Genomic DNA, 14,236 nt, shown 5'->3' on the forward strand with positions numbered 1-14,236 from the left:
TGACTGGGAATCAAACCCACAACCTTTGGTCTACGGACAATGGTTTAAGCAACTGAGCCACCCAGCCAGGACCTTTCCACTGAATTTTTATTTGACCAATGAAATAACAAACTTTTTCTTTCTTTAAAACATTTTTTAAATTGATTTTAGAGGAAGAGAGGGAGCAAGACAGAGAGAGAAACATTGATTAAAAAAATATGTATTTTATTGATTTTTTACAGAGAGGGAGAAGAATAGAGAGTTAGAAACATCGATCTGCCTCCTGCACACCCCCTACTGAGGATGTGCCCGGCAACCAAGGAACATGCCCTTGACCAGAATCGAACCTGGGACCCTTGAGTCCGCAGGCCCAGGCTCTATCCACTGAGCCAAACTGGTTAGGGCAAAACATTGATTTTTTTTTTGTTCCATTTATTTGTGCATTCATTGGTTGATTCTGTATGTGCCCTGACTGGAGATCGAATCGCAACCTTGGTGTATTGGGACATGCTCTAACCAGCTGAGCTACCTGACCTGGACAGGGGAAATAACAAAGTTTCTACCAGATTTTATTGGTTAATATAATATCAAATAAATGATATCTGACCACCATTACTGAGCACTTGAAGTGCTTTCCAATAGATTTCATAAGTAATACTTAACTTAAAAAAATGGAAGGTGTTTTGGTATTTGTGTTATGATATTTAAACTTGAAATTTATACTGTTAGAAAATATATTCACCAATATAACAGCTGTATATTTAAAAGCCACACAATTAAAAAACCTTAAAAATGATGAAAGGTACAAATTTTAATCAGTCTATAGTATATTTATTTTGTAACAAAATAGATAAAACCAAATATGAAAGTATACGATTGTTTGCATTTTATACATATTGATTATTATGTTGAAATCTGTTAATTTAACATTCGGTGAAAATAAATTTTATATTAATTATTTTAAAAATGCCAAGCACATGATTAAGATAAACTTCTTGTTCATCGGAAAAAGAACTTCAGGAGTAAATAGGGATATAGCAAGTCCATTCAAAACACTAGGTCTTCATCTTTTGTTTCTTAGACCACTCAGGTGCTTCCTTTTTGGTCTGTTAAAAAGAAAGAGAGAAAATTAAGTAAAATGCTTACTAGGAGGATAAGAAAGGCAATTCATAGAACTAAGAACCAATATACATTGGGGCTTCTTATGTAAGATTACAGTAAATAATCACTTTTCCTAATTCAGAAAGATACTTTAGGGACAAAGGTTTTATGTTTTGTGAGAAATAATCTCCCACCTGGTATGTCTGTAGAAAAAATACACATCTGTGTTTTCTGGCTCAAAGCCTGTATTTAACATATTTTACAGAAGTGAGTATCATATGAATTGTTTCTATTTTCAAAGAGAATTATAAAAAAAAAATCAAGGACACAGCTTCTTTTTTGTCAGTCTCATCTATCTATATATGGACATTCATTCACTCAATAAATATTTATTAAATAATGACTAGATCCAAATCACTGTGCTTTGGATCTCCTGAATTGCTAAGTATTTACCACAGTTCTTGGGTTCACTGCTCAATCATTTCAGTGTACAAAGAGCTTGGCTGTACAGAGTAGTAACAAAAAGGCAAGGGAGGTAGACTTACAGAACAAAGTACTCAGAACTCCTTATATAGGGCCCTACATAGGCAGTCAAAGCAGCCTATTTTATAGATGACAATATGTTAAATATGAAGCTTAATGCTTTTCCACTTCCTTCTGTTTAAAATTATAAAGGACTACATTCCTAAATATCTATATACATATATGTATATAGGCACATAGATAAGTATGATACTTATAAGTTTATGTTTTTCATAATTTTATATGCCATAGTTGATACATAAAATGTTGGAAGTGACATCAGTGGTCAGCTCCTCTTGACCTATCCATGCCCTTGGCCAGCTTCAATGACCACCAAATAAGCCAGCTTCAGTTACCACCAAATACCTCCCCTCCTTCCCGCATTGCCACCTTTATACCGTATCTCTAACCTGAGCTACAAATGCTTTTACATGGTGTTCCCCACAGGCAACTAAAATTCAGTATGTCAAAACGAACCCCCAATCATCCATATTCTCTTTCTTGGTAAAAGGTACTATACTTTGCTCAGTCACTTCAACCAGAAATGTTCTTTTCTTCATCTTAGATTATTCCTTCTTTTCACTTGCTACATCTATTTTAAATAGTCCCTACCTTTTACTGAGTATCTTTTAAAGTCATTCTGTTCCTATCTTGACCCCATTGGCTTACCTTGGGCTCCTATCATTTCTGGCTTAATTCCTGCCAGAGTTTCCTAACTCTGATTTGGCTTTCTCTTCTATTCTGTTCAACTCATAGTCCACGATCGGTCCAAGCTTATCTTTCTAAAATGCAAAACTGCATTAAAACACTTTAGAGTTCTTTCTGGAAAGAAAAGTCCAAAGTCCTTAGTATTAAAGGAGAAAGAAATTTCCATGATAGGGAAAGGCCAGGTGCTGTCTACCAAGAAAATTCAAAGGTGGCTGAGCTGAATGCTAGTTTATTAACGTGATGAGAAATGTAATTGTCCTTTGGCCAGGAATGCCTGTTACTTTTGCCAGTCTTATTTAAAAAAATTTTAAGCTAAGTCACAGATCATAAAGACAAATCACAGTAAAATTGGGAAGTTGCGTACTTGTCTTATAATCAGATTGAGAGGTTTGGGTGACTGAAGAAAGGTGAGTCAGCTGCAAATCTAAGATTCTCACAATCACAGTCACAGAAGAACCAGTGTTTGTGAAATTGTAGGTCTCTTGAATTATATCTCAATAAAACTGGAAGGAAAGAAAACTGTAGCTTTTCAATCCATGGGTAAGGAAATAAATTTAAGACCAGATTTGAGAAAGAAAAAAAATCACACAGACTGGAATACAAAATATCAGAGTATCTTGCCATTGTAGGGGTTAAGTTGTGCTCTGATAAACTGTGATCTTCACTAAGTCATGATGTAAAATGGTTTTCTTAACTGTGGCTCCTGGACAAAAAAAAATTCTAAAAGCCACTTCTACACACCAAGTTACAGATCGTCCAGCTTACAGCAAAGGGTATAGAATTTGTACATTTCCACTTTCTCAGTCAACTGATACTACAAGTATTATTACTACTATGTGTGTTTGGGAAGAAGCTAAATAAAACTTTTGACATTGAAAAGGAACCTTAAGACTCCAAAAGGGCAGTACAAGAATTCAATGGCAGACAGTTCTGATTCCTTTTATCTGTGTTGGTCCCTTGCAGACCACCCTCCCTCCATCCCTTTCCCTCCAGTACATTCTTTCTTCAGATGTGTTAATGAAGTAGATTTGCCACAAGTGTACCTGTGTCCTGAGGATTAACTGCTTTTCTACTTCCTAAATGGACTTTTCCGATCTGTAATTAATTTTATAGCCTGCTCCCACAGGCTAACGCATGCTCCTATCCCTAGGTTACTTCGGGGCACCTCACTTTCACTGTCATGTTCTAAGTACTTCAATTTAGAATACAGGGCCCTTAGCATCTGGCCCATACTTACTTCTCTAATCTTGTCTCCTGTCACTCTCCTACATAAATTAAATTATTTGTAGTTGAGATTAGCTTAATAGCACTTCATTGAGCACCTACTATGTGCCAGTTCCTTGTTTTAGGTGATGGGGATATAAAAATGAATTAAGACCTTGTGACAAAACCTGCTGGCTGCCTGGCCTATATCTACTTTCCCCTTCTTAATAAGAGAACTCTAATTTTATTATGAGAGTAAAGGGCTCACCCAGGTAAAAACTACATTAATCAACCTCCTTTGCTACTAAGTATGGGAGCACACTGACTACCAAGGGGGCAGCTCCTGCGTTGAGTGTCTGCCCCCGGTGGTCAGAGCGCATCATGTGACTAAGTTCTGGCCAATAGGATGTGAGTAGATGTTGGTTAGAACTTATGGAAACGCTTTTAGGAGGGAGATGGTATATTCCCCATTTCTGCTTCCTGCTTACAATGCAGATGTGATGGCTGAGGCTACAGCAAGCATATTGTGAATGTGAGGACAGAAGCCAGATACCAAGGATGGCTGAAGAGAAAGGCAGAAGTAACTTAGTTCCCTGATGACTCCAAAGGGCCAAATATTAGGCCTTTAATGCTTATCCGAGAGACTGAACAATTTGCTTAAGCCACTGAACTAGCAGTGAAAAGCAATTCCTGGATATTGATGCTTAACCTTTAAAAAGTTAGTGTTTATTTTGTTTCATCTTTATCTTAGCACTCAGGAAAGTGTCTGGCCCCAGTAGGTACCCCAATGCCACACTTCCTTTGATGTTTGTGGCTTGAGCACAGTTCAGCACAGTGGTTAAAGAACAAGTTCTGGGATGAAACAGGCTTCATCCATTCATTTGCAAACCTGGGAAAGTTGATGACTTCTCAGTTATCTCTTGTGTAATCTATAATAATAAAAGCATAATATGCTAATTAGACCAGATGTTCTTCTGGACTACCTTCCAGATGAAGCTGGGGCTGTGAGGGAAACCCGGTTCCGGGTGCCAGAGGGAAGCCGGTGCCGGCAGCTGAGGGAAGGAAGGCCTACTCTTGCATGAGTTCCGTGCATCAGGCCTCTAGAATGGAGATAATAAAAAACAACTGTGCTGGATATTCTGGGTACCCTCAGATCTATTCTCCATCCTTGTCCACCCGCTCTGTGCCCGGGAAGCTGTCAGTGGTGTCTTCTACTTTCTGAAGTAGGTTTAGTCAATGGGCTTGTAGGTGGGAGGAGAAAGAAATTGTGATATTTATTCCCGAGCTCCTTCTTTGCCTGGCTGCGGTTTGGTAGTGGCTAAATTCTTCTATAGGAGACCAAAGTTTCCATAAGAAGGCTCCGATCCCTCTCCCTGCGCCTTGAGACCTAGGAGTGACAAAAGCGTCAGCTACTAGTCCTGAAATGTTCCTCATCACTTGGTTTCCACATGCTTGTAAACAGTCCCTTCAGAATGTGACATCTATTTGGTACAAGGACCTTATCTGATACAGTAACCTACATCAGAGGGTGCTGAGGGAATAAAATAGACAATGTATGTAAAAAGCACTAGTCCCTAGTAAGTGCTAACTATGAACAGTATTTCCCACTTGATGTTCTCTCTGCCTGAAGAGCTCATTCCTATTTGTTTTTCAGGACTCAGCTCAAAAATCACCTCCTCTAAGAAGCTTGCCCTGATACATCCAGGCTTCTTTTGGTGTTCCTTTTAAGAACTTAAAGCCTTCGATACTTAACTTGTTATATCATTCTTACAATTGTTTATTTGAATCAGTAACTCAATAAACTGTGTATTCCTTAAAGTCATAAAATATTGTTCAATAAATGTTAGTTAAATCAGTAGATTTATTTTTATTGTCATTTTAAAATATATATTTTATTGATTTTTTACAGAGAGGAAGGGAGAGGGACAGAGAGTTAGAAACATCGATGAGAGAGGAACATCAATGAGAGAGAAACATTAATGAGAGAGAAACATGGATCAGCTGCCTCTTGCACACCCCCCACTGGGGATGTGCCCGCAACCAAAGGTACATGCCCTTGACGGGAATCGAACCTGGGACCTTTCAGTCCGCAGGCCGACGCTCTATCCACTGAGCCAAACCGGTCAGGGCTTTATTGTCATTTTAAAATCTAAATGCTTTATATATTAACTAGAGGCCCAGTGCACGAAATTCGTGCACTTGGGGTGGGGGTCCCTCAGCCTGGCCTGTGCCCTCTCGCAGTCTGGGAGCCCTGGGGGGATGTCAGACTGATGGCTTAGTGGGCCTAAGCCATCAGTCAGACATCCTTAGCATTGCCACAGAGGCAGGAGAGGCTCCCACCACTGCCGCTGTGCTCACCAGCTGTGAGCCCGGCTTCTGGCTGAGCGGCGCTCCCCCTGTGGGAGCACACTGACCACCAGGGGGCAGCTCCTGCGTTGAGTGTCTGCCCCCCTGGTGGTCAGTGTGCATCATAGTAACCGCTCATTCCACCATTCAGTCATTTGCATATTACTCTTTTATTAGATAGGGTACGCTGTAGATGAGGCCCCCTAGAACCATAAGAAATGCAAAAAATTCACTGTTAACTCATTCTCGAATTGCCCCCACTTAAAACCAATCCCCCGCCCCCGCCAGCTGTGGGGCGTGTGCAGCACCTTGGGAACCAGTCAGTGGGCTTGACACTTTTCCTCTCTGAGCTTCATTTCTGAATACATACACATATACCATGGGAACTGTAATCTCTTCTTTGCCTACCTCACTGGGTTGTCATGAGGAGGTTCTGAGCTAATAAACCTGGAACTGTTTCATCAATTTAGTGATGTCTAAACAGGAAGGGATTGTTATTCTTAAGCTCAAGGGTACCTTTGCAGGTAGTAGGTGCTGATTAGGGGAGGAGGGCATGATTGTTCCTGGGACTGTAGCTATGGAAGCTTTGCAGAGGGTTCCACAGGCCTCGGAGGGGCAGGCTCCGGCCAGCAGTCCTGTGGCGTTGGTGGTCCCTAGAGGCGCCGGCGGGGGGCGCGGGGGGGGGGGGGGGCAGGGCATTAGGGGGGAGCAATGGGGGCGGTGAGGCCGAAGGGGGAGTAACTGTCAAACCTTCCCGCTTGACTCCATTCTACATGGCTGATTCGCAGCTGTACCTGCTCACAGTGGGGCTCCAATCTCCTGGAGCGGGGTGGGGGCCGGGCCAGGGCGGAGCCAGGTGGGTTAGGAGGGTGGGTTTAGCCGCGCCCCCAGTGAGGTGTGGCACGGTCCCACTGTGGAGAAGGTACTGCTGCTGTGTGTCGGGGGGAGGGGAGCGGGGAAGGGTCTGACTCTGGGGGGCCGCTCAGGCCTGCCTCCACCCGGGACTGGAGTTGTAGGGATGAGAGGCATGCCTGGCCCCAGGTGCCTCAGGGGTGCTGACAAGTGGTCCCTGGCTATTGTTGTGGGCGGCCCTGGCGGGGATGGTGGGGGAAGAGATCGGGAGTCGGAGGTGCGGGCTGCAGCTACCCACAAGGCTGGGTCTTCTCCCCGTCTGGTCAGCCTCCCTGTCCCCCGGGGGTGGGGGGGGTGGGGGGGTGGGGTAGGGTGTCCATGCAGGGGGATTGGAAGAGCTCCCCGTGGCTGCTTCCTCTTCCTTTTTTGCAGTCCAGGCTCCTGTCAGGCACTCTCCTCAGACCCCTGGGAACTTGGCTCCAGCCTCCAGCCGCCCGCCCGCTGCTGCACGCGCAGCCTCCTGCTGGTCTGTCTATATGCAAATTGGTCGTTACTGGGACACCATAATGGACAATTAGCAAATTACCTCTTTATATGTATAGATGATATACAATAATGAAGTATTTAGTGGCAGATCCCTATATTATCCATAATTTTGACACTGAATACAATTACATTTTTGAATATTCAGTAATTCTTAGCCTTAAAATGTGAGAATGTGGCAGAAATCTTTATATCCTTAATGCCCAGAACAGTGCTTGGCACAAAGGAGGTGCTCGATAAACATTTTTTGAATAAATAAATGAATGAATGCTGTTTTGGTCTGCTATCACAGAAGCCTCTCAGTTCTATTTAAGTTTGGACATAAAGTCTCATGAGAGTCTACATTTAAGAGTTTCCCCTACATAATATGAAAGAAAATGCCTTTACAGTAACACAACAATACGGTTCCAATAATCGGACAACCACCACCCTGCATGGCAGGCAGGATTTACCATTTTCAGTAACACTGGGATTATTCAGTGGTAGTGACAACAACCAGTAAAACAGGGAAGTAGTATAGTCTGTTGTATGAATTAAAGTTCATTCATCTGTTCAATCTTTCTAGGTAAACTTCTGCCTTCAGTCATATGACTGCCTGAAATTCAGGTGACCTGTTAATAGACTATGTCACAGTGGTTTCTCATTTACATCAGTATCTATGTTTAATCACTACTAAATTCAAATATATTCCAATGCAGATAACAGTGATTCTGGAAAGATGATTTCTTATTCTCATGAGATGTATATCCCTCATTTCCAGATATTTTTATCAGTAAGGTACTATCTATCCTAAGTTTCAGATACTGGAAGCTTCTGAGCCTTTACCAGCTCTTGATTAGTACTGAGCAAGGAGCGTAAGTGAGATCACTGATTGGCAAATTATGGCCCCTGGTCTGTCTGTGTTGGGATTGCCTGCTAAGAATGGATTTGACATTTAAAAAAACAACAACAAAAAACAAAGAAACAAACAGGATATGCAACAGAGATTGTATGTAGCTACAAGCCTAAATAGTTACCGTCTAGATCTTTAAAGAAAAATTTGCGGACTCCGAATAGATGACTGTTTAATCAATTGGGCATAATAAATCAATTCATGTACACAATTAACTGGTTTTTATTTTGGTAACTCCACTCTTTAACCTATTTAAACACTAGTGTTTCTTTTATATTAGCATGTTAAAAAGATTATTTATCTTTCACACCCATAAGCTGACACTTCATGTAACAAATTTTGTTATTCCTCTTCAGTTATTTTTTTAGAGAGGGAAGGGAGAGGGATAGGAGAGATGGAAACATCAATGCTGAGAGAGAATCAATGATCAGCTGCCTCCTGCACGCCCCCTACTGGGGATTGAGCCGGCAACCCGGGCATGTGCCCTGATTGGGGAATCGAACCTGTGACCTCTTGGTTTCTGGGTTGACGCACAATCGCTGGGCCATACTGGCTGGGCTAATTTTGCATTATCACCACATAGTCTTGATTTGACAGTATTTTCTCTCAGTTTTCATAAGGACATAGCTGAATTCATACCTCTTTTAAAACTTTTTCTCTTATAAAAGAAAAGTTTATTGTAGAAAAATAGATAAGCACAAAGAAGGAAATAAAAACTACCCAATTAATACTTTATATTTTGAATCTTCTTCATTTCATTCTCACTGCATAACCTTATCTTGAGGTACTGGTGGAATCTTACTACTACTTATGTACCGGTTAGAGTCAGGATTTCAGGATATCATAATCAAGTTACAAAGCTAAAGTCAGAAATGTGGGAGGTCAGGGTCAGAAGGAATAATAGTTCACTGCTTAAAACAGAGAAGGGTCAGCAAAGCAGATCCCAGAGGGTGACAGGCTTTAGGTCTCTGGCCGTATCTTGTGGTTTTCATCCGACCCTATGTTTCCCATTAACATCTATGTGGTCTGTCTGCTTTCTTACTGTAGATTGTAATATAAGGGACACATCAGAGTGTCTGTCATAATCCCAGCCAACTTTCTAAGAAAAACTTGCCTGGCAATGATCCTTCTGAATAAACAGCCCTGGGCAGCTTTATTTGGTGCCATGTGACCCCTGCTCACTATAATGGCAGCCATTCAGTAGGCTGGCTAATACCCGTCACAAGTCTTGCCACAAAGGGTATCACCCAACAAGGATGAGCTGTGCCAATTAGATTCTTGCTCCAGGAAAATACAGGGAGGACTAGGTTTTAAGAGAGTAGATGTGGGAAGGTACACAGAAACATCTCAGGAGAAGGAGCTGTGAGCAAGTTAATGAGGAAGTGGAAAATACGAATAACTAGAAACTGAGAGAGAAGCAAAGAGAAGCTGATGTACCACCAGAGGAGAAGATCCACAGACTCAGCTGCAGAAATTCATATCCAGGCTGCCTTGTATCCAGGCTGGTAAACTGAGGCTTCCTGCTTCCTCCATCCTGTCAGCTTGGTCTCCCATTATTGCCATATAGATTCTCACAACAGTTACCCTTATTTACTCTAGATTGTAACTCTGCTACTTTTTAAAATTTTAATTAAAAAGCGTTTTTATTGATTTCAGAGAGGAAGAGATAGAAACATCAATGTTGAGAGAGAATCATTGATTTGCTGCCTCCTGCATGCCCCCTAAAGCAAACATGTCAAACTCGAGGCCCATGGGCCACATGTGGCCCACAATGAGTATTTTTGCAGCCCAGCCAAGATAATGGTAAGAAACGTTTTAATAAAAATTTCATAACTTAATTTTTACAATATCCTGTTATACTAGAGGCCCAGTGCAGGTATTTGTGCACCAGTGGGGTCCCTCGGCCTGGCCTGCAGGATAGGGCTGAAACCAGCTCTCCAACATCCCCTGAGGGGTCCCGGATTGCGAGAAGGTGCAGGCCAGGCAAAAGGACCCCACTGGTGCACAATCAGGGCTGGGGAGGGAGCGGGAGGTTGGCCAGCCAGGGAGGGACCAAGGGAGGATTCCAGGGCATGTCCAGCCCATCTCACTCAGTCCTGATCAGCCTGACCCCAGCAGCAAGCTAACCTACCAGTCAGAGCATCTGCCCCCTGGTGGTCAGTGCATGTCATAGTGAACGGTTGAGCGGCCTTAGGATATCATTAGCATGTTATGCTTTGATTGGTTGAACAGCCGACCGGACGACTGGACACTTAGCATATTAGGCTTTTATTATATAGGATTATTAATAACGAACTACAATGTTCGTTAACGACTGATTACTATAATCGTGTTGCATTCATTTCCCTTATGTGCCTTACTCTCAGGCACACCATTTCTCTCCACTAATACTGGCAGCGAATATTTTAGCAGCTGATTACCACATCATTAGTCTTGGACTGACTTGTTTGGTGTGTGCAACAGGAAATATGTTGCTTTCGGAGAACAAGAAAAATAGGTATATTTGCATTATGCTTATTAATTTGTGTAGCTTTTCAGTGTCTGGTAAGTTAATGTTTAAGAAAAAATATCAATTTTTATGAAAACGTTCTATTATTTTATGTTAACAATTACTCATTTATTTCAGCCCTTTGTAGTCAGCATGTCTCGAAATAAACCTATGTTTCTATGAAAATTGAAGCTTTTTTTTTTCAGCCCACATAAACTTAAACCTTGTTTATTGGCCTATAATCAGTGATCAGCAAACTCATTAGTCAACAGAGCCAATTATCAACAGTACAACGATTGAAATTTCTTCTAAGAGCCAAATTTTTTAAACTTAAACTTCTTTTAACGCCACTTTTTCAAAATAGACTCGCCCAGGCCGTGGTATTTTGTGGAAGAGCCACACTCAAGGGGCCAAAGAGCCACATGTGGCTCGTGAGCCACAGTTTGCCGACCACTGGCCTATGTTAGCCTTTGAGTTTGACATGCTCACTCTACAAGGATCAAGCCCGCAACCCAGACATATGCCCTGACCAGGAATTGAACCATGACCTCTTGGTTCATAGGTCTATGCTCAATTATTGAGCCACTGTGGCTGGCCACTTCTTTTTTACTTTAAAAGGCTGAACTCTGTAATCACCTCATTGATCTTGAGTAGCATTATCTGAATGTATAATGAAAGAGCTTAGATCAGAAGCTCCCATACTTGACTGATTATTATAATCATCTAGGGAGTTTAAAAATAATAAGATTCTGAGGACTCACTGAATCAGAATATCGCAGTTAAAATCTGGTTTCAAGTCTCTGTTCAGATGGTAAATATATTTCTTCTGAGAAATTAAAGCATGCATGGGAAACCATGTTGAAGTACAGTGAAATATTTAATAATGTTACTCCTATTTTGATTCTATTGCCTTTCTATCGCTATTCCTACTATTTGTTAAAACATCACTTTCAAATTGTTCTAATTTCTTATTCTTTAACTAATTTCTGTGCATACACATTTCTACCTAATATAAGCATTTCATTTAATGTTAATATGATTGATTTCATACTTTATGAGGAAACAGAGCAAACTATACTGTTTTAAAAATAAAAGGGGATGGATGATACTTTGCATCCCTTTTATTCTTTAAAAAATATGTATTTTTTTAAAAAAATTAATTTTAGAGAGTAAGGGAGAGAGAGAGATTAAAAACATCAATGATGAGAGAGAATCATTGATCGGCTGCCTCTTGCAGGTCCCACACTGGAGATGGAGCCCATAACCGGGCCATGTGCCCTGACTGGGAATCGAACTCTAACCTCCTGGTTCATAGGTCAACGCTCAACCACTGACCCACACTGGCTGGGCAATTCTTATATAAAATAAACATTTATAAACATGTCTTCCTGATTCCCCTATAAATTAGTCCCTGGAGACTTAAGGAGGTAAATTAGAGATTAAGGTTAATTTCTGGGCAAGTCCAACATATTAACTAGAAAAATAAAACCCAATTATCAGCTATAATATAGGATATATAAATATCTTACTGAAGCTTCCCTTTTCTGAGTATGTATACGGGGTATACAGATATTTCTAGGCCCTTTCATTAAACTACTAAAATTAGTTTAAAACCAATATGAATAAGAAGCAAAGAGATTTAAGTAAAATGTATTTAGTGAAAAACAGAGATTAAAATTTTAAGTTGTTTTTTCTTTTTGTACTTACAAAGAGTGTTGGTTTGGGTATAAATATATTATCTTCATGTTCTCTAGGCACATTCACAATCTTTGATTTTTGATTTTCTCTCACATTTTTTGATTCCATTTTAGTAAGAAGTAACCTGTCCTCAGAACGCTGACTGCGCATATTAGTGAGAATTTGCTTCATTGCTGCCAATTCCTGTTGATATATGAAAATAGAAGAAAACAGCAAGTAATAATAAAGGCATAATATGCTAATTAGATCAGACGTCCTGTCCTTCTGGACGTCCTTCCAGACGACCTTCCGGACGAAGCTGGGGCTGTGAGGGAAGCCCAGGTCCCAGGTGTCAGAGGAAAGCCACTGGTAACCGGGGGAAGGAAGGCCTACTCTTGCACGAATTTCATGCATCAGGCCTCTTGTAGAATAATAAGGATTGACATTAAACTTATTTTTATTCTTGGACTAGAAGAAACAGTTGAAGCAATTATACTATATAAAATAACATATTAATGAACAATAACAGACATGACACACATGGTCACAGACAGTTTTAGTATGATACACAATAAATGTCATCCCATAGTCTAATGGTTCCTAAGTTTTTCTGCACATTGGAGTCACCCGTGGAGCTTCAAAAACTACTGAACCTGTGTCTCACTCCCAGAGATTGTAAAATAATTGGGTTGGGGAGCGACCTCAGCACTGAACATTTTAAAAGATCTCTAGGTGATTCTAAGGACAGACAAATTTGGAAACCATTGGCATAGTTACATTCCACTATAATTTTTCTACTTGTTTGTTGAGTAAATTATTTAGGCATTTAATTTTTCTACTCGTAAACTATACCATTTCCTTCTGAAATCTTATATGAAGATGGGAGGGATTAAAAGAGTCCAAATTTTTTTTCTTGCTTACTAATCAGCAGCTCAAATAATAAGTTGAAAACATCTTCAGAATGTAACCATGTTATTCCCTATTGTCTTACAAATGAGAAATGGAGTTAACTTTATCCAGTTGCTGTTTGGACTAAGAATTATTATCTGAACTTGTTAAGGAACTCGGGTAAAAATTTTCACTCATTCCCTCTTCCAAGTCTATTTTGTCTTTTATTTTTCTCTATAGTCGAACTTCTAGCACCTAACATTACTTAGTGGATATTTATGATTAATCACTACATTGATTCAATCAAACACAAGCATATGGACAGAGGACAGAATAAACTCTCCTTTATTATATGTAGAACAGTGGGAGGCTGTTTATTTCATCTTCATGCCAAGACACAAACTTCCAGTGATAGAAAGATGTTCTGCTCCCTTTTACTAATCTGTTTATAGACATCAGCTCTGTGTCAGAGCAAGTTCCTACAGGCCTTTTTTTCTTTCTGGCTGTCATTAGTTCTATTTAGAACCATCTAGCTTGAGTGGGTATTTAAAAACAGAGCTGTTGAGTTTAAGCCACAGAGCTTAATAAATCTTAGGGCCAAGTGAGGAGTTGGAAGAAATGGCACTGGAATCTTCTTTCCCCTTTTGCAGTACTGGGGTTGGCTAGACCAATGCAAATGAGAATGGCTACATCTCAGACTTGGCCAATATTTGAGCCTTTTGAAGGTTCTTTTTGCTTTCAAGAGTATGTTATTTCATTTATATGCTCCCATAGAGTGAAGTAAATGACCAATGATTTAATGTTAAACATTCCTGGTATTATGGCAGCTTTCAGCCCCTGTTCTATTTACTACAAGAAGTAGAAGGGAAAGGGAGATGACAGTCTCTCAGCACATCTACCTGAAACCACCTCCCTTTAGTGGCCATAACTTTTTTATCTTGGTATGAAGGTTTAAAAAAAGGAAAAAAAAATGATTCCCCCCTCTACCTACCTCTAGTCCAGGGGTCCTCAAACTTTTTAAACAGGGGGCCAGTTCA

At 40.5% G+C, this 14,236-nt stretch overlaps 1 protein-coding gene across 1 annotated transcript in view; it reads right to left on the reverse strand.

Annotated features, from left to right (window-relative positions):
- Positions 1–792: 792 nt before the first annotated feature.
- Positions 793–14,236, reverse strand: part of PIBF1 (progesterone immunomodulatory binding factor 1) — a 231,915-nt gene continuing 218,471 nt past the window's right edge. The window contains exons 17-18 of the mRNA XM_080659354.1: positions 12,342–12,515; positions 793–1,085 (exon numbers count right to left, since the gene is read on the reverse strand). Coding sequence (XP_080515480.1) covers positions 1,035–1,085; positions 12,342–12,515 — 225 coding nt within the window. The 3' untranslated portion in view covers positions 793–1,034. The remainder of the gene's footprint in view (positions 1,086–12,341; positions 12,516–14,236) is intronic.

This window comes from Plecotus auritus, assembly GCF_963455305.1.
Source record: "Plecotus auritus genome assembly, chromosome: 3".
Taxonomy (NCBI): Eukaryota; Metazoa; Chordata; class Mammalia; order Chiroptera; family Vespertilionidae; genus Plecotus; species Plecotus auritus.